We start from the raw sequence: 19,944 nt of genomic DNA on the forward strand, positions 1-19,944 counted from the left end.
ACACCCCCAACACGGACTGTTCACACTTCTGCCCTCAAGACAAAGGTTTAGAAGTGTGAAATCCAGAACATCTCGACTCAACAACTCCTTCTTTCCCACTGCCATCAGACTCTTGAACAGCTGACCTATTTTAACAGTAATAATATTTTTTGTACATCAGGTCATCTCACATATTGCTCTTTTGCACATAAATCTATTTAATACTTCAGATGTTTCCTCCATTTATTTATTCATGCTATTTGTATTTTAGCTATTTGTACATATTAACCAGTCTGCGTGTGGACAGCAGACAAAAAAATTTCATTGTACAGAGTAATGCTTTTTCTTGCACACATGACAACAAACGCTTTGAATCCTTGAATTAGATGAATTTGGTGTTAGAAGTGAAGAAGCTTCTTGGATGAAAAGTGAAATGTCTTCCAGATGTTAAAGAAGACCAGACGTTTTTCTTTCCAAGCTCCTTAGACTACCATGACCTGGATTACTGAGGACCTACATGATGTTAGTTCAGTCGCTAACTGCTGTTTCCACCACCAAGTGACGAAACAAGTTTAAAGTATAAATCTCAAAGGCCAGAAAGTTTATAAAGTATTTTTAGATTTTTTTAGGTTTTATTTGGATTATAGTACAAAAAAATTAATAAAAAATAGTTTTACTGAATTTTGATTGGTTTATGGAGGTTTCTTTCCGCTTTTATTTTTCTCCATTTTTCTGACAGCCCACCAACCTCTTTTCAGTGGGCGGGGCTTTTCCCTCATTCCATGGGCTCTACACACAAACACGGCTAATCATTGGTGAATAAATGGGGCTCCGGATTGTTCTAGGCATCCTATTGGTTTTTGCAGGTGCCCGTCAGATGATCGTGTACGCTGTGACAGGTGACTTTGGAAGACTGTGAAAAAAACAAACTGATCGCAGCGTAGCCGCCATCTTCCTCCTGCTGTCGGCCTCAGAGTGTGGAGTGGAAGTAATACGGAGACTAGGTGAGGGGGAGGCGGACAGGTCGGCTGTACGCTGTGAGCCAGTCCGGGTTCGTTCACACGGCGCTTCCTCCCGCTGAGCGAACAGACGGGACGCGGATGCGGTTTGAGGTTTTCCTCCTCGGAGCTAAGCTAAAGGGTAGCCGGGCCAGCTAGCATCCGTGTGACCGAGCAGTGATAATCAGAGGCGGGCTGAGGCTACACCTCCGCCTGGCTCTCTGCGGGGAGGTGAGTTTGATCCAGGGTCACAGCACGGCTGAGGCTTCGCGGAGAATGGTGCAGGGGTCCAAGGTGAACTGTGCTTCATGGCCGGAGGTTCGCTGATGGAGTTACTCCAGATCAGTCCTCTGATTGATAACCTGTCAGTTCGTCGATAAACCGATTTCTGCAGCATAAACCTTTACAGCACCGCTCCAACCCGGCGAGCAGCCTGTACTGGTCCTCAGGTCCGGATCTCCTGACAGCGCACCATGTCTCAGGGCCTGCCCAGCTCCTGGGACCCTCTTCCCGAGTGCTCTCACGGGGCGTCCCGGTGAACGGACCGCAACCGCTGCTTGGACTGGGACATGGTTCCGGTGCTCGGAGTCCTGTTGTCAGTCAGAGGGAGCGTAATCCCGGATTAGGATTGAAACTAGGATTTATCTGAGCAGCACCATGGGATCCGCCACCAGGCTGGCCTTCAGCGTCCTCCTAATCACCTGCTCCTCAGGTGAGCACACCTGGCTCTAACATCATCACCACAGACACAATCGATTAGAAACCAGAGTGTAATTCTGATGTCACAGGAAACAAGCCCCAGTAAATAACTCTGAGCTGCTTTGATCCTAATCCAGGCTCAGAGCTAAGATAGGCTAGAGCAGTCAGCTGTGTGTCAGTGATGCTGTCTGCTCACTGAAACGCCCCAGGGCAGCTATCCAGCAGCTTTATTTCAATGGTGTATATCATATATAGGTGATCTTCAACCACAGGTCACCTCAGACCTCCTGCAGAAAACCTGCTGATCAGATATTGGTCAGTTATTGATTAGCTCTTGAGCTGACAGGAAACAGCTGATCTGTACCTGTTTCAGTCACTCTCACGATGCTGTATGCTTCCTCCTCAGGTGCAATCCTGGGCCACACTCAGACTCAGACCTGTGTGCTGTACAGCTATAGCTCCTCCTCCTCCTCAGTGGAGGGCCGAGGGAACATCAGCGGCGTGGAGATCTGCTCCGGGCAGAAGGATAAGCGGCAGCACTGCTTCGCCACCTGGAGGAACACCTCCGGTCAGGTGACCGTGGTCAAACAGGGCTGCTGGCTTGACGACCCTAGCTGCTATGACAGGTAGGTGGGGCCAGAGAGGTCATGCTCAGGTAACAACAGGAAGTAAAGGAGCGCTTCTGTGGTTCAACAGGAGGATAGCAGAGTTTAGACCTGATCGGTTTATTGATTGATGATGCTCCCAGACCTGAACCTGACTTTGTTCGAGTACAGAGTGGTGATTTTATAAGTCCCCTCAGGGCAGGTGTGTTCAGGTGTATGTCTACCTGTAGTTGAATTGGTTTGCCTACGTGTTGCTGTAGGTTCACTCGGAGGACCAGAGTGATTTCAGGAGAAGAAGAGCTAGCTCACACTCACACACTCCGAATTAGTTAGATAGCACTAAGAACTTAGAAAAGTGTTTGTGTGACTGAGCGAGTTGTATAAAGCGCTTTGAGTGCTCAGAGTAGAAAAGCGCTATATAAGAACCAGTCCATTTACCATTACCTGTCACCAGTCACCCCATGTATCAATCAGAGCAATTGATCAGTTTTCATATGTGAACTGAGAGGTGCTGTAAAAGCTCACCTGTGTGAGCTCATGTGTGAGGTCACTTGAGAGTTCAGTGATAAAGCTGAAAGACATTAGTGCGTGTGAGGAGGAGACATCAATTGGGAGGGGGGGGGGTTACTTGAGTGTGGTGACCTCACCTGTGCATCAGCTCATCTGTGCTGTTTCCTGATAGGTGGGAGTGTGTCGAGAGGAAGGAGTCCCCTGACGTCTTTTTCTGCTGCTGTGAGGGAAGTCTGTGCAACCAGAAGTTCTTCTATCTGCCCAACAGCAACCACACGCCGCCACTGCCCCGTACGTACCTGCTCATCTCGCACCTTATTCTGAAAATCTTTGATGTTAAAACGGAACCTTATAGTGAAAAGCCTCCTGTACTTCATGTTGTAACCTCTTTTCCGTGTGTGTTTCCATAGCAACAAATATCCCACTCACACTGCGACCCCCGGTGGTCACCGCGCTGATGTATTCGCTGCTCCCCATCATGGCCGTTGCCATCATCGTCCTGCTGTCCTTTTGGATGTACCGGCACCACAAACTGGCCTACCCACCTGTGCTGGTGCCCACACAGGTGAGACCTTCTGTGAGGAGTGGGTCATGTGACAGTCAGGTGACTTCCTGCTCTGAGTTTAAAAAATGAGGAACAAACTTTTACAATAAATGCTTCATAACAGCTTTAATCAGCTGTCTGTTCTACAGGAAGTCCCAGCAGCAAGTGAACAAACTCGTTCCAGGTAAACACTGAAGCCAGGTGTACTGATCAGGTGTTTGTCCTGACACGTTCCTGCTGCTTAGTCCAATCAGGAAGTCAGGAACACCGTCAGGTTGACGTTCAAAATAAAAGACCTGAAGCACTCGCAGGGTGATCAGGAAAAACACTGTTTCCATGGTAACAGCACACAGAGCTGGTGTTTGTTGTAGTTTTTAACAGCATCATCAACTCTGTCACGTGACTGTGTCATGTGACATGGATGCTCTTTTTGTTACCCGTGTCTTCACCTCTGGGGTGGGAGGGGCTAAGACACGAGGAGGCGGTGACACATAGCTGGAGTAGTGAGGCAATGCTGATGTTTCAGAGGGAGGCTGTGAGTTAGCTCCACCTCTTCCTGTCTGTGTGACTCTGAGCTGTTTCTTTGCCTCTCAGCACGCCTTTCACATCATGGTCGAGGTAAGGAGACCCACTGAGCGTGCTCTGTCACCACCCGCCTTGTGTTCTCCCACTTTGGGTCTCTGAGCACCTTTATGTTTTGTGTCACATGATGTCTGCACGTCCCGCTCCTTCCTTGCCCTGCATGACTGTGTCAGCACGCCACACCGCCCATCTTTAGGCCAGCCCACTCTCATGGTTCTGTCACTCTGTGTTTTTAATGTACACATGTCCATGTGGGTGTGGCCCGACAGCCCTGAGAAGATGTTCTTTATTTTCCTGTATCCTCTGTCTCTGATCTCCACCTGTCTCCCCCAGGAGACCGGCCCCCTGCCCCCCTCCCCCGTCCTGGGACAGAAGCCTCTGCAGTTGCTGGAGCTGAAAGCCAGGGGGCGCTTTGGCTGCGTGTGGAAGGCTCAGCTGCTCAGTGAACACGTCGCCGTCAAGATCTTCCCTGCCCAGGTCAGTGTGTGTGCCGTTAATCTTGGTGTGATATTGTTAATACAAGTAGCCCATTTACTACACAAGTGCTTACAAGCACTTTGGCAAAACGCTTGGCTGTGAGAGGAGCATCAGAGCGTTGGTCTTCACGGCTCTTCTAACATCCAGACACTGATGACCTTCATACAGCTGAGCACCAACAGTCACATGAGTGAAACACAAACATGTACGCACAGCTCGCACTGCTCATTTAACAAGAACAACAAACGGGTCAGATGTGAGAATGATTTTGTTTATTGTCGTAGAAACAGAATAAATGTTAAAAACATTATCTGATCCTTTGTGTGAAGTCTTCATGAGCAGCTGCGCCAGATGTTTCTGCTCCATATACATGAGCACATCTGCGTGAGGGAATAATGATGAGCGGAATATTCGTTTCCAAACGCAGTGACAGCGCTCCAGTGAGACGTGAAAGTTAAATACAACGATCCAGTTTTGATCAAACAGATTTTCTCTAAAACACTGAAATAAGCCAAACATGATGTTTAACCTCCACTGAGTGGCCAAAGCCTGGGGAGATTTAAAAATGATGTGGCAGGAGTCAGGGAGAATAAGCCTCGACCTTTTGGTCAGGTGACACCTGGCGAGGCAAACTGGCCGTTCGCCCAGAGGGAGGTGATGTTTGGAAATTTCCGTATCTACATTCTCGCCTGAAACATCTTAAGAGTTACTTTGTGTCACAGAAACGGGCACATTTCAAACTTCTCTCACAGTTTTAGCCGTGCTCCTCCACCACGGCCACTTTTGAGTTTCAGTTCAGTTTTATTTCCACAGCACCAAATTACAACACCAGTCGCTTCGAGGAGCTTCATATTGTAAAGTAGATTCTACAATAACACATATTTTCAGATGAAATGCAACCTAACCCTTTGAATTGATGTCTCACAAGAGCACATGTTGAGAAATTACCTCTGTGTGAGGTCACAGTTGGGCCACGCCCCTGACTACTCTGACCTCTGACCTGTGCTCAGGAGCGTCAGTCTTGGCAGAACGAGTTTGAGATCTTTAGCCTGAGCGGGATGAGACACGAGAACCTGCTGCAGTTCCTCGGCGCTGAGAAGAGAGGCAGCGAGCTGGAAACGGAGCTGTGGCTTGTCACCGCCTACCATCACAAGGTAACAGTGACCCCCGCAGGCTGGAGGTGGAACTGCAGAACACTCCTAAAACTCCATTAGAACCTGGAAGAACGTGGAGCGTAGACGAGTTGGAGCGGGTTCAGTTTGTGAATGTGTGGACAGAAGACTGAGTCACTCGAACAAATTTGACCTCTGACCCTCAGTCTTCACTCTGTGTTCTCCATGACGTGTTCTCAGGGTTCCTTGACTGACCACCTTAAAGCCAACGTTCTCTCCTGGTCTGAACTGTGTCGGATCGCTCAGTCTATGTCTCGAGGCCTGGCCTACCTGCACGAAGACATACCTGCATACAAACCCGCCATCGCACACAGGTACGAGCGTACGGACACACACACACACACACACACACACACACACACACACACACACACACAAAGGTGCCTGACAGCTCTGTGTTTTTCAGGGACTTCAAGAGTAAGAACGTCCTGCTTAAGTCCGACCTGACTGCCTGCATCGCCGACTTTGGCCTCGCTCTCAGGTTTGAGGCGGGAAAGTCTCCAGGTGACGCTCATGGACAGGTGTGTCCACCCGAGCTACGCCTCTGTCACGCTTTGTCATTACAGCAGTGAGAGTGTAACAGTCAGTGGAAACAGAAATATCTAAGAGTGTTTAGCAAATGCATGATGGAGTTCCAGGTACACTGAGGTCCAGGTGAGGACAGTCTGGGTTAGGAAGAAGCAAATAGCTCCATCTGGTGGCTGATGGGTAAATATTCAAGGATGTTTGATAAAAGAAGAATAATTAGTGCTGGGATGTTGAGCTGGCCTGATTGCAGCTGTGCACAGCAGGGGAGGCGTAGCTGAACGGAGCAGTGTCCAGAGTGTGGGGAACCAAAGAGAGAAATGAGAGCAGAGCAGCCAATCAGAGGCTTTGAGGAGGTGAAGCTGCAGAGCGGATGGTGTGATAAACTCACTGCGTTTACATATTAGTAGCAGCTTTGAGGTTGGCTCTAAATGAGCTGTGTTTGTTTACCGGTCACAGCTCGATCTCCACAGTAATGACATCATTTAGATGTTGTTGTGTTATTACAGAGGTTTAAAATATGTGTGAGGACCTGCCATGAGGTCAGAGGGGGCGGGGCTTCAGATAAGTGCTGCGTAACAAGTTCACACTTTATTGATATCAGTGATGTTATCCATGTCCCCTCCACCAGCTCCTCTGCTCTTTGTAGTTGTGTCACATCACCTCAGTAAACAGCTGATCTGGTTCCTGTCTGTGTCAGGTGGGGACCAGGAGGTACATGGCCCCAGAGGTCCTGGAGGGCGCCATCAACTTCCAGAGAGACTCCTTCCTGAGGATCGACATGTACGCTGTGGGGCTGGTGCTGTGGGAGCTCGCATCACGCTGCAAAGCTGCTGACGGTATGAAATGCCAGAAGGTCACCTGACTCACCAGGTCAGCACGTCAAAATTTAACAACAGCCCCGGCCTAGGCCTGGCCAGGGTCACGCCTGGTTGGTTGTTAAAGTTTGACCTGCTTACAAAGAATGGTTATGTGACATGTGAAGAAACTGACATGAACATGTCGTTGTGGTCGGTGGAGGCCAACGCCGCCGTCCTGTGTTTACGTCTTCACCTGCTGTGTGTGTGTGTGTGTGTGTGGGGCAAAGTGAAGACTGTCATTGACTGATCCGCACACCTGGTTTTCTGTGGTTCAGGTCCAGTAGATGAGTACCTGCTGCCCTTTGAGGAGGAGGCGGGTCAGCATCCGTCTCTGGAGGACATGCAGGAGGTGGTCGTCTACAAGAAGCTCAGGCCCACAATCAGAGAGTGCTGGCAGAAGCACGCCGTGAGTCACTACGCACAATGCACCAGCGCATTACCCACAGCCGATGCATTTGTTTGAAGCATCAGGATGACCTCACCGCTGGTGTAGTTTATAAAGAAACAAGTGCTATGTTTGACCTCTGATCCAGGTCTCCTCTCTGCCCCCCCGGCAGGGTCTGGCTCTCCTCTGTGAGACGATGGAGGAGTGCTGGGATCATGAGGCGGAGGCGCGGCTGTCAGCGGGCTGCGTGGAGGAGCGCGTCGTGCAGATGCAGCAGTCGAGCGTCACGGCCCACGAGGAGATTGTCATGGTCGTCACCATGGTGACCAACGTGGACTACCCGCCCAAAGAGTCAAGCTTATGATCAATCAGAGCAGGGCAGGGACGCCAAAATAAAAGACTTCATGTAGGATGGAGAGTACAGATGTCAGAATAAAAGAACAAAGCCTGTGACTGTGCTACAGGTGTACAGGCTCGTGCAGGTAAGCACAGCTGATTGGGTCATCAGCAGGAAGTCTGATCAGGAACAGAGACAAACTTTATTCCTTTTTTCACCTCCTGGAGCTGACAATCGCGTCCGCCATGAACCTTTTCACCTCCGATGACCTAGTCTCTCAGTCCTCGCCGCCAAGAGGTCGGTCTGACCTTCTGGTTCGTCTCGGGGTCAAACTCAGTTCTAGTAAAGCTGCTACATGTGGTCTCACTGAGTCAGAGTCAGGTGAGGACATCAGGAAACAATCATGTGATCAGATGTATTGATTATCGGAGAATAAAAACATCAATCGGTTTTACAGGAACACAAACAGAGCCGTGTTTTTTATTTTCAAACACTAATTTCCTGTGTGAGTGTGTGAGAGAGAGACATGTAAGCTGACCTCTGACCTCAGCATTGTTTACTGATCCTGAGTTCTTCATAAGACGTGCATGCTGTGGAGACCATGCTTCTGTGTGATGCCATCTGAGTAGGCGGGGTCAGACTTAGGAGTCTCTTAGAGAAACAGGAAGTCATTTGATCATCAGGACAGGCTTTGATTGGTTGGTTATTTAGCAGCTGAACTCTTTGGGTGTCACCTTAAGCTGAGCAGCTGGAGGTCAAAGGTCAGCAGGACTGTTTTAACCTCAGATGATGCCGATGATGTCAGCGAACACATCACTAAACCTGTGCTGCATTCAGAGCGTCTGTTTTCTGACTGCTGAATCTGTTCAGATGAGAACATGTTGCGTTCAGGTCCCTGTGCAAATCGAGGATCGGGTTTCCTGATTGGTTTCAAATATCCCGACATCAGGCTCAGGTCACGTGATCATTGTTCTGAACTCAATCGGGTAATCCAGACTTTCTCAATCAGCTCTAAGCATGGTTAGGAAGGAGGCGGAGTCAGAAGCATGGACAGATGTGCTGACAGCAGGTATATGAGGATCAAACACCTGCAGACAGAGCAGCAGGGACTGATGGAGCTGATGGCACTATCACACTCTGACATCACTGCTGTGAGTGATGTCATCAGTTCACAGGTGCCGTTACTGTAGCTGCACGCCTGACGGATCAAACACACCTGAGAGTGAAGTCGCTCTACAAACTTCAGTTAACTTTAAAGTCTGCATCAACAAAGTAATGCTTTACTGTACTCAAAATTACTGAATTACTCTAAATTCAGTAATTTGTTGTTTGTTCTGTTGTTTGTGTGCTACAAAGGCTCTTCAGTTCTTTGCAGATAGAAAGGAAACAAACAGGTTTTTTTTTTTTTCTTCCTGCTACAATCATCTGATTTCAGTTGGTGTGTGGAAGGACGAGAATGGTGGAGCGGTCTACAGCGATCGATAGATATGGATGTGACCTTTATTTTTATTGCACAAAAGAAGAGAGCAACCGTAAAGTGCAGTACTGTGTCCAGGACAAACAGCTGCAAACATCTGGGCAGACGTGTTCATCTGGATGTTTTCAGTGGGAGAAACTTTACATCAGATGACTACAGGTTTCCAACCTTATTAACAAAATCACAGAAACCAAACAACCTCTGACTAAACGGATGGCACAACACGGAAGAGCTCAAGGAACTAACCTCCCAGCCCATTGTTCAGTGGTGCTAGTGTTAGTCATCATCCAAATGTCATGTTTATAAGGTGGGAAACCTGCAGTCAGCTGAGACTGAAGCTGTTACCTGGCTGATGATGAAAGGTCCAGATGAACAGAATCCACTTTTTGAGATTACTGCTTTGTCTTTTATTGGCTCAGGGGTTCACGTGTGAAGAGTTGGGGGTTTGATACCTGGTGTTAGTGTGGTCCTGGTCCTGAGACTGGAAGGTTGAACCAGGAAGTGTGTGTGCTGCAAGTCCTGTGCTGAGCCAATGGCAATAAAGGAACAGCTGCACTGTGATTCAAATGCTTTTTAGAGCAGCAGCGTGCTGTGTGAAACACTGCCCCCTGCTGGTAAACCTCAAAATGAAAGCAGTGGTGATGGCAGCAGCCTGACTGCCTGTGGGGTTTGATCAAAGAGGAGGAATTGTGTCTGTAGGTTCTCAGTCCTCCAGGTCAAGGTGATCTAAGGAAACGACTGGATGTATTTCTGATTCCTGAAGATGTTTCACAGACTGAAGCTTCTTCAGTTCTAAAACCAGATGGTGGAGCGTCGCAGGTATTTAACCCATAGTGGGAGTTGTACCTTTTTGACCCACTGCTGACCATGTGCCTCATCACATGAGCCAAGGTGTGAAAAAGGCTCGGAAGTGAATTTCTTCACTGTATCCTGTTTATCCCACAAACCTAACAGTGAATCATGTTCTGCTGCAGAAGAAGAAACCAGAACATTTAACTGTGTGGTCATCATTATTATTATCATTATTATTATTGATGCTGTTGTTGTACGGTCTGTGATGTAAGAGAGTTTGATCTGTTTATGAAAATCGTCATGTCCTCTGGTTGGTCATCAGTCGTCCAACCTCGTCTGATTGTTTATGTTTTGAAGCAGTCTGAGATCATCACTCAGTAGTAATCGAGGTGACGACGGGAACATCATGTTCAATCTCCGAGCACGCTCAGGTTAGAGGTGTTTTGATGCGTAGCGTGGGCGATGTAGCTTGACCTCCTTCAGTCAGAGGATGAACTGGAGACGAATGACGAGTGGAACGTAGATCAGTGGATATACTGATCACAGGCACACATGTTTCTTCTGTTTTCAGATATTTGCCAACTAAATTAAATTTGAATTAAAATTTATATGTTGATATATGTTAACCCTCATTCTGCCGGCATATTTAGCATACCGAGTATTGACGCCTTTCTGGGGACTCAAAACTAATTTACTGTGAAATTTAATATGTTCTAATAAAATGTCCACCCATCCATCCAGATGTTACTAACAACATGTGCTGGGTAGGTCTGCCTACTTAAATATAATGTAATCTTTATTCCATTTTAAACAGAAAACAGCTGATACAGGGGTGTGTCATACTGAATTTATGGTTAGAAAGTAAAAAAACTGTCCTAATTGAGTATTTCTACACAGTGGTGTTAATACCGTTACTCCAGGAGCGTAACCGAATACTTCTAGAGATCAGATCATCAATGACCCTGAGCATACTCTGATTTATCGGGTTAATTATTTATTCTAATCATGAAGTTGTCAGAAAATTCTGATTTTTGAAACGGGAATGTTTCTCAAGCCTTCTGAAAATCCACCAATCCTCTTCTGCTTGTCCTCGTCAGGGTCTCGGGGGCGGGAACTGGAGGCTAGCCCAGCTTCCATAGGGCAAGAGGCGGGTACGGTCTGTCACAGGGTCACACAGAGAGAGGGAGAGAAAGAGACAACCATTTGCACGCATATTCACACCTATGGCTAATTTAGAATCACCCCACTAACTACACCTGTTACACAACTGTGGGAGAAGCACCTGGAGAGAACCTGCACACTCCACAACAAAGGCCCCGCCCAGGTGGGGGCCAAACCGCCATCCTGTTCCTCTTATGAGGCAGCAGTGCTAACCACTGTTCCACCTTATCACACATTTATTTCTAAATTAATAAACTTTGTTCTATTCACTTATTTTAAAAACCCTTCTGACGAATAAAAAAAAAAAGTATAAATGTTTATATGAGTTTTATTTTGTATCAATTTTGTTTTTCAGGGAAAAAGTCGATGAAGTCTTAAAGAGCCTAAAACGTCATGAGTCAAATATGACCCATTGGCTTTAACCCGAACTAAATCATGTTCACGCTGGATGTGAAGGAGGACTTCATGTCCCATGGTTCTTTGCGGCTCGGTGGTCCAGGGTGGACCTGTGAGAGGTGGAGCCTTCAGCCTCCTGATGGAGAAGCAGTAACCGGAGATCGCAGCCTCTGAGCGGACCGTGTGGACCCGAACCAGAGCCGAGCCTCCCGGATTGTGTGTGTTTCCGCGTGCGTGTCGGTGCTTCTTGTCGGTGATGGAGGCGGCGGAGGGTGGCGTGTGCGGGGTGAAGGTGATGTGTCGCTTCAGGCCGCTGAACGAGGCGGAGCGGAACCGCGGAGACAAAAACATCCCGAAATTTAACGGAGAGGACACCGTGGTGGTGTCGGTGAGTGCGCGCTCTCACACTCACACACACACACACACACACACACACCGCCACGGTGTGTGTGTTGTTTAGTGTGCAAACAAACCTGCTGTGTGTAACTGCAGAACCACTGCACGCTGCTCCTCCTTAAATCAATCAGTGCATTGTTTGCATTGATCAATCAGGAGCAGCTGCTTCAAAGCAGGAGAGTCAAACATGTTCACTGTAGTTCTATTTATACAGCGCCAAATCACAGCAACGCCTCAAGGTAGATCCTACAATAATAACAGTCATATGACCCCCTATGAGCAAGCACTTTGGTGACAGTGGGAAGGAAAAACTCCCTTTTAACAGGAAGAAACCTCCGACAGAACCAGGCTCAGGGAGGGTGAGAGAAGGAAGACAGGATAAAGACATGCTGTGGATGAGAGACAGAGATTAATAACAGATACGATTCAATGCAGAGAGGACTATTAACACATAGGCTTTTTCCCAATTCAGGGTTTGCATCCTTTGGAGGATAAGGCCTTCACTGTAGACCGAGAAGGCCGGAAGTGCGATGCTTGTGAAATAGGATGGTCTAGCTTCCATTGCACTGCTCATGTTGCCTAGCAACCATGATAATAACTGCTGGAAACATTTCATCTGGCATTGTTTGACAGAAATGAAGGACAAATTTCTTTTGTTCATCTGTTTGTTTTACATGAGCTCTGTTTGATTTGATAAGTATCTGAGGCTGAAACCACAGGACTGTAAAAACATGATTGTTGGGCTTCATTTCTGTACTGAACAGTTGTTTTACAATTAGCTAATACATAACAATTAGCTAATGTTGTTCATGACACTAAAGTCACTTCACTGGTAATGTAAATGTAATATGGCCAATATTAAAGTTATTATTATATTAATCATTATTAGTTATTACCAGTGTTGGGCAAGTTACTTTGAAAAAGTAATTAATTATAGTTACTAGTTACTTCATCAAAAATGTAACTGAGTTAGTAGCTGAGTTACTTTTCCTAGTAATTAATGACTTTTAGAATCTTGTAACTATTGCGTTACTTAAAAAAAAGTTTAACCCTCTGGGGTCCAGGGTATAATTGGCTGTTTTTGACTACTTTTAATTTTACATATACACTTAATTTTAAGTTTTCATTTTGACATACTGTATTAACACAATTGATCAAAAATCAGACAAAAAACATACAATCCGAGTAGAAAAAGTATAAAGTATATAAAAGTATTTGTTACTGTAACAACCACGATGAATCATATTTCATAACTTTAAATGCAAATATAAATTGTCAATTTTAAAATCATACACTGTAAAAAGAATAACCCTATTCAAATTTAAAAAAATGATGTCCAATTGTCACATCCAAAATATTTGACTTCATAGAATCCAAATTGAGTCACTTGATATGACCTGATACTTTTATGTTGATATAAACAATATTACTAGACTTGACTGAAACTTTAAATTTTGCATTGATCCAAATTGATTTTTTTACATAGAACCATATTTTAATTATTGAACCAAGCTAATATATTGAAATTTAACCAACCTAATGTATTCACATCGAACCAAATTAACATGAACTAATATGTTTGTGTTGAAGCCAGGTAATTGATTTACATATATTCAAACTATATTTTTTACATTTCATTTTATTTCAGTTCAAAAATGCTCTGCATTTCCTATAAAAAACAAGACAGTTGGCCAACCAATTATTTCAAAATTATTTATTGTTCCAAACCATTTTAACTATAATCAATAGAGAGGATTAGTAATATACAGATTTAGTGCTACGGCAGAAATGATTAGAGAAATGTTTGTTTTATAAAACCTGCAATCTTTTGAAAACCAGTATAAAACCTGCATAAAACCTGCAACCTGTCTAAAACTGGCATAAAACCATTATAAAAACTCTTTTTAAACCAATTTGCAAGTACTCAAAAATGTTTATATGTGCACTGTGCCTGTACAATGTAAAAAAAAAAAATCTACACATGTATCAATGAAATCAACTTAAATCTCCCTTTCAAATGGGTGTTCTTATAAATTTTGAATGTAGAATACCACTGCAGGCCAACCAAGCAAAATAACCAAGCACACATACACATGCACACATGCATGCAAACACACTACTGTGCAGTGTTAAGTTCACAATTAAGTTTGCGAATCTTAGAGGCCATCTTGTTAAAGTCAAGCTCCATCATAATCTTTTGAAGAGCCTCAAAGGTGAACCTGAATCCTCGTGGATATTCCATATTAAGAGCATAACAGAGTCCAAAGACCATTGCCACTCCAGCTGCCACAGAAGGCAACTCATTCAGGACTTCCACACCATCAATGATTATCCCGATGTCTCGAGGCTGATGTAGGAGGCTTGAGTTGTCCCTGAAGACGAAGAGTGCCATGGTGGTACTCTGCAGCTCTTCCTCAGCTTCATCTTTCTGGGATATCTTGAGGTAAAATATGGAACAAAATGTACAAGTGAAGAACTGAAGTCTGGCACACCTGATAAATCTTTGACCATAATAAACTACTATTTTGATAGTTGTTTGGTCACAGACTATTAGAACAATTATTTGACTAATCAGATTGTGAATTGCATAATCATTAAATTAAATCAATGGTGGAACATTTTCATAAATGTTCCACAAAGCCCAAGAAAAAAAAAACAATACAGAACCCTAAGATATTAACTTGATGAGTTGATTAATCGTTGCTGTCCTACATTAATCACTGCATTTAATAGCAGAGTTGTCAAATTTACATCAAGAGACTGCATCTCATGTAGAGACAGAACAGATATGGACATACCATGTTATTCTTTTATCAAGTCCTCAACACCACAATAATAACAGTCATATGACCCCCTATGAGCAAGCACTTTGGTGACAGTGACAGCCACATGCAAAAATTGGGGGTGGCTGTCGACCCAGCTTAAATGGGGTTATTTTCTGCAATTTTGGCAATACAAATTATAAAAGCTTTTGTAACACACTTGGCTTTACTTACGTTTATTTTCAGATGAAATTAATCAAAGATGTGACACGATGTTTCCAGCAGCCATGCAGAATAAAAATGGGTCCCGGTCTATTTCTGGTGGGCGTGTTCAAGTGCAAATCACTTTGACTCAAATTAAAGATATTATCTGTTCAACATGAAAAGAAATATATGTTTTGAGAGAAATCAAAAACTTTGCGTTGTGTCCTTTGTACAGATATTTAGTTTCATCCAAATCAAAAGTGGTATTTTAAAATGCAAAAAGAAAGGGTTTCACAATCAAATCAATGATTTTATTCTGTTTTGAATGGCACTTATTAGATTGAATGAATGACTACATGTTAGACTTTTTTCAGTGTATGCACAAGTTTTCCAAACAAAGTTATTTGCAGCCATTTACCTTTTACCTTTTTTTAAATAACCATTTCAAACTGTTTACAGAACAATCAGCTGTTCTTCAGTAAGATGCCACGCAAATTATTTGTGCCACTCCAAAAAAATAATTTTTGTCCACTATAAAGGAGAAGATCACAGCCTGATACCTGCAGGTCTGACAGCAGCAGGTGTATCACTCCTGTTTCTACCTGGAGACAGCAGTCGCCTCATTGTTCTGACACACAACACAAAACTATCCACAACACTACACACTAACTACACAAGACAACACACTAACTACACACTCCAAACACGCTAAACGTCACAAATCTCTCACATTTCAAAACTCTCTCTCTCTCTCTCTCTCTTTCTCTCTCACGCTGTCACTCCTAAAACTTCCCCTGTTTTGGTTTTTGTTTTGGGGGGGGGTTTGCTCATAAGCAGAGAGTGCTTGCTGCGCTGTCCTTAGACAGTAAATGTGAAGAAACTATTGAGGAAAAAACACGCGTATATATTGTTTATCATGAGTCTGGTTTTACGTGGCCTATCAACACAATTTAAAAACTGGTATATATCACCTTGTTGATAATATTAGAGAATTTAAGATGAGTTGGTGTTTACAAGTTTGTGCAAAAGTTGTGTTTTATACGTGTCCTTGATCCATCCCAGTGTACTTCAGACCCAGCAACACACTCAGACACAAACTTAACAACGTAGTGTATACTGTACAGTGTAGTGACGAATGCCCAGACCTCTACATTAGAGAGACCAAACAGCTACTTCATAAACGCATGGCACAACATAGAAGAGCCACCTCCACGGGACAAGACTCAGCTGTCCATCTGCATCTAAAGGTCAAAGGTCACTCTTTCCAGGATGCCAATGTTCACATTTTGGACAGAGAGGACAGATGGTTTGAAAGAGGAGTGAAAGAAGCTTCTATGTCCACTGTGAGCGACCATCTTTGAACAGAGGGCGGGGCTTATCACACCAACTGTCTGCCATCTATAATCCAATTTTGAGATCCTTCCCAGATGCCTGAACGCCCACTCACATCCTGGGCCTCTTGACCTTAGTGAGTCACATGATAGGGTGGGGCTAGGTCTTAGAACTGAAGAAGCTTCTCAGCTGAAACCTCTTCATCAAACTTAAAGAAGTCCATCTGATTTTCTTGTCTTTTCAAGCTCCTGACGCACTGACCAACTTTTAGATTGAAATTAAATTATTCAGCAGCAGCCTGACAGAAAGTGCAGACACAGGCTGTTTACTGATGGAGCACCAACATCTGTCAAAGCTCTGAACCTTTAAAATGTTGTTTGACATCAATGACATCATTCAATCTCTAATGTGTTGACATCTGAAGAAGAAATGTAATCAGATTACAGTGAGAGGATTAAACATGTGACTGTAAACATTCCCAAATGCCCAGTGTTGTATGGTCCTGTTTTTCTCTTGTTCATAACTAAACGTGACACACTTTGTTGCTTTCAAATGTAGAAATAAAACCGATCATTGAAAAATCATCAGAGACAGCTGCACTCTCTGAATTCTCTTGTTTGTTTGTTTTAGACTGAACTTTATTTAAACTAACGAGACAACAGTGAAAGGTTTGTGGTGATTTAACGAGCCGTCATTAAACTCAGACTGAACGTCTTGTTTTTGTTCTCATTACCTCCCCTGAGCCTCTGACCCTTGACCCTACTCTTTATATAAAGGTAAATCTGTTGTAGTGGTAATTCCTCCTGTTTGACAAACCAAACATCCCATAATTAAAAATCCACAAGCCACTGCTGCACTGAGATAATATTTCGTACGCAGGCAAAAGAAGTCCACTGTCCAAAGTTGTAAGTTGTGTTTTTTCATCCAGTTTGGCAATAACAAGATCCATTTTTTGTTTCTTCCTGCTGCTTCTCCTGCTCTGGTAAAAAAAAACAAACACCCATAGGCCCACCCCAGTGCATGCTGGTCCTATACCAGTCTCTTTATTTATAGAAACAAAATGGCCCTACAGCTCTTACTGACTAATTTAACAAGGTAACATCAAACAAACAAAACATTGAAACAAATATTAACCTACAATTAAACTTGTAAATAAACCCCAAAATATAAGTAAACTAACAACAAACATTAACAACAAATTTCAAAAATAATAAAAATAAAGAACAAATAGCTCCAACATCTGTTATTGTCTCGGTATTGTCTGTTTGTTTTTCTGAAGGAGAAACTGAGACAGTCATGTGACCATCAGGAGTCCCATTAAACTATAAATTCTATCAAACTTTATTTAAAATCACAGTGGAGACACTTTGTAAAAAAATAATAATTAGATTTATGTTCAGCTTTCAAGGGAGCCAAGGCCGCATTACATAAAGAAGGTCAAAGTTCAAAGATCTGAACATTAACTGATGGACGTTGAAGATCTCAGAGGGGAGCACTCACACAGAGGAGGCAGCAGAGCTGAAGGTCTGCTGTGGGGCTGGAGATGGTCTGACAGGTGCCATCTCCAGCCACCTCGTGCTGACGAGGAAAGCATGGAGGGGTTTGTAGATGTGGGACGGTCAATGGAGGTGCCTGTGTGGACTGACCAATCAGGACAGCTCAGCAGGAGTCCAACCAGGAGGTGATCAGGGAAGCTCACTGTGACCTCAACGACCAGCGGACGGTTGGTGGTTTTGATCCCTGGTTGCTCCAGTCGCCATGCCAAATACCCTTTGGCGACATACTTACCCCGAGCTGCTCTGTGAGACCTCCATCAGAGTGTGAATGTTGTATAAATGCAGATACATAAGAATCATCTCTTTTTACTCCTAGTTTTGTTTGTTAAAACAGAAATCTAACAGTCCTCACTGACTTACATTGATAATTTTGGCTTCGATGTGTTAAGATGTTACTGAGAGACTGAAACATCACACCATAACACTCAGTGTCAGTGAGCAGGGTGTTTTTTATATGACCTCTTCATAGCAGGAGGAGACTGTCTGCTGACAGCATAAATCTTTTTTTTTCAAACAGAGGCTTTTAGTTTTTACAGTGTGTTTCCTGTGTTTCAGGGGAAGCCATATGTGTTCGACCGAGTCTTCCCCCCAACCACTGAACAGGTTCAGGTGTACGACACTTGTGCCAAGCAGATCGTCAGAGGTCAGTGCAACATATTCCATTAAAGAAGGAAAGTGACTGAGAGGAAGTGACGGCTGTAAACGGCGTTTGTTTCTTTGTTTGTGCCTCAGATGTGTTGGGAGGATATAACGGCACCATCTTTGCTTATGGTCAGACCTCCTCAGGAAAGACTCACACAATGGAGGTTGGTCTGTTGTTTTGTAGTTTATTTTCAGGTCTTTGTTTTGGTGTTATTTGAATGATTAATTAAATGATTCGTAATGTTTCAGGGGACCCTTCATGACCCTCATCAGATGGGCATCATCCCTCGTATTTCCAGAGACATCTTCGACCACATCTACTCCATGGATGAGAACCTGGAGTTCCACATCAAGGTGATTCTGCTTGTGAAACAAATATTTTTATGTTGTTTTTGTGTTTCTGTTGTCAGATCTTAGGAAAATCTAACTGTAAAAAATGATTCTTCATCTTAATTCAAAGAAATATCATCATTTGATCAGTGTAGCATCATTTAATCTCCAAAGTGTTTTTATTCTGAATCACAGTTTTTCTTTTTAGAAGACTGAACATGTTTAACGTAACATAAACACTGGCTGTGTATCTGCAGGTGTCTTATTTTGAAATCTATCTGGATAAAATCAGAGACCTGCTGGATGGTGAGACCAACCCTGAACCTTTACTATGCTCATATAGAGTTGAATAGAATAGTAGAGTAGAAATAGAGTGTAAATACAATCAAGCTAATGCTAACTGCTATGATGATGCTTTCATGTTTCAGTGTCAAAGACCAACCTGGCTGTTCATGAAGATAAGAACAGAGTTCCCTTTGTGAAGGTAAATAAATCGTGTTAGCTGCGTTTCGACTGCAGGAACAAAAGTCAGCAGAAACTGTCTCCAGATGTTTGTTTCCACAGCTGTGGGGATCCACTGGACTCACCTGGTAGCCTAAATAGTGACTGGATATAACTGCAGAGGCCTGAACTATTTTGGGTTAGAAGGTGGTTCATTCTTACTGGGGTAAATCGACACAGTAACTTATGCTGTGAATTTAACTCGCTCTGGAGCCCGTTTAGATCCAGATTAGACGTCAGCAGGTATGAAGCACCGCCCACTGACCAATCAGTTCTCCAGAATACAACGTCACAGTTCCTGGATGATCCGTCAGAGGTTTGTGTGCAAACAGTAGGAGGGTCTAAAGTTTTCTACTTCCATGCAAAGACATGGTATTAAATCATAAATATTAAATAACAAATAATAATATAGATTTTTAGACACAGTGTTATTAATTTATAAGCGTAATTATATGATTATAAAACAGGACACCTGCACTCTACCTGCTGAGCTCAGATCAAATATGGACATAGACTCATGTCTGAATCGTTAAACGGCAGCTGAGAGAATAGGCAAGGCAAGTTTATTTATATGGCACAATTCAATAGCAAGGTGATTCAAAGTGCTTTACAGAGACATTAAAAAACAGAAACAACTAAAAAGCATGATTTAAAATGAAAAAGAAAAAAAGGAACAGTAGATAAAATTAGTAGTTAAAATGTAAGTTTTGAAATTTAAGCTT

At 43.8% G+C, this 19,944-nt stretch overlaps 2 protein-coding genes across 5 annotated transcripts in view; both read left to right on the forward strand.

Moving 5' to 3' along the window:
- Positions 1 to 832: 832 nt before the first annotated feature.
- On the forward strand, positions 833 to 8,139 carry LOC102298856 (activin receptor type-2A). Of its 4 annotated transcripts, none has more exons than XM_042215591.1 (12): positions 833 to 1,689; positions 2,083 to 2,302; positions 2,964 to 3,082; positions 3,202 to 3,356; positions 3,930 to 3,953; positions 4,251 to 4,394; positions 5,405 to 5,548; positions 5,747 to 5,880; positions 5,973 to 6,087; positions 6,792 to 6,930; positions 7,227 to 7,357; positions 7,485 to 8,139. In XM_042215591.1, exons 1-12 carry the CDS (start codon positions 1,635 to 1,637, stop codon positions 7,698 to 7,700), a joined length of 1,596 nt encoding a protein of 531 aa, XP_042071525.1. In that variant the 5' UTR covers positions 833 to 1,634; the 3' UTR covers positions 7,701 to 8,139. The 4 variants fall into 4 exon arrangements, with proteins under 4 accessions (XP_042071525.1, XP_042071526.1, XP_005950411.1 ...); XM_005950349.3 differs by having other exon boundaries at positions 836 to 1,689; positions 7,509 to 8,139; XM_042215592.1 differs by lacking the exon at positions 3,930 to 3,953 and having other exon boundaries at positions 835 to 1,689.
- Positions 8,140 to 9,197: 1,058 nt separating this feature from the next.
- Positions 9,198 to 19,944, forward strand: part of LOC102298527 (kinesin heavy chain) — a gene marked incomplete at its 3' end in the record, with an annotated part of 41,121 nt that continues 30,374 nt past the window's right edge. Inside the window, 7 exon segments of the mRNA XM_005950348.3 lie at positions 9,198 to 11,266; positions 11,459 to 11,887; positions 18,305 to 18,392; positions 18,482 to 18,555; positions 18,641 to 18,745; positions 18,979 to 19,027; positions 19,150 to 19,205. Of these exon segments, the coding sequence (XP_005950410.2) occupies positions 11,756 to 11,887; positions 18,305 to 18,392; positions 18,482 to 18,555; positions 18,641 to 18,745; positions 18,979 to 19,027; positions 19,150 to 19,205 (504 nt within the window).

Source organism: Haplochromis burtoni, unplaced genomic scaffold (assembly GCF_018398535.1).
Source record: "Haplochromis burtoni strain Fernald_Lab_line unplaced genomic scaffold, NCSU_Asbu1 Contig_768, whole genome shotgun sequence".
NCBI lineage: Eukaryota > Metazoa > Chordata > Actinopteri > Cichliformes > Cichlidae > Haplochromis > Haplochromis burtoni.

Excerpts from the sequence above, each read along its gene's own strand:
- LOC102298856 (XM_042215591.1), top strand. The coding sequence starts at position 1,635 with ATGGGATCCGCCACCAGGCTGGCCTTCAGCGTCCTCCTAATCACCTGC. Across the intron at positions 1,690-2,082 it reads CCTAATCACCTGCTCCTCAG|GTGCAATCCTGGGCCACACT; the intron begins GTGAGCACACCT and ends CTTCCTCCTCAG. Across the intron at positions 3,083-3,201 it reads CCACACGCCGCCACTGCCCC|CAACAAATATCCCACTCACA; the intron begins GTACGTACCTGC and ends GTGTTTCCATAG.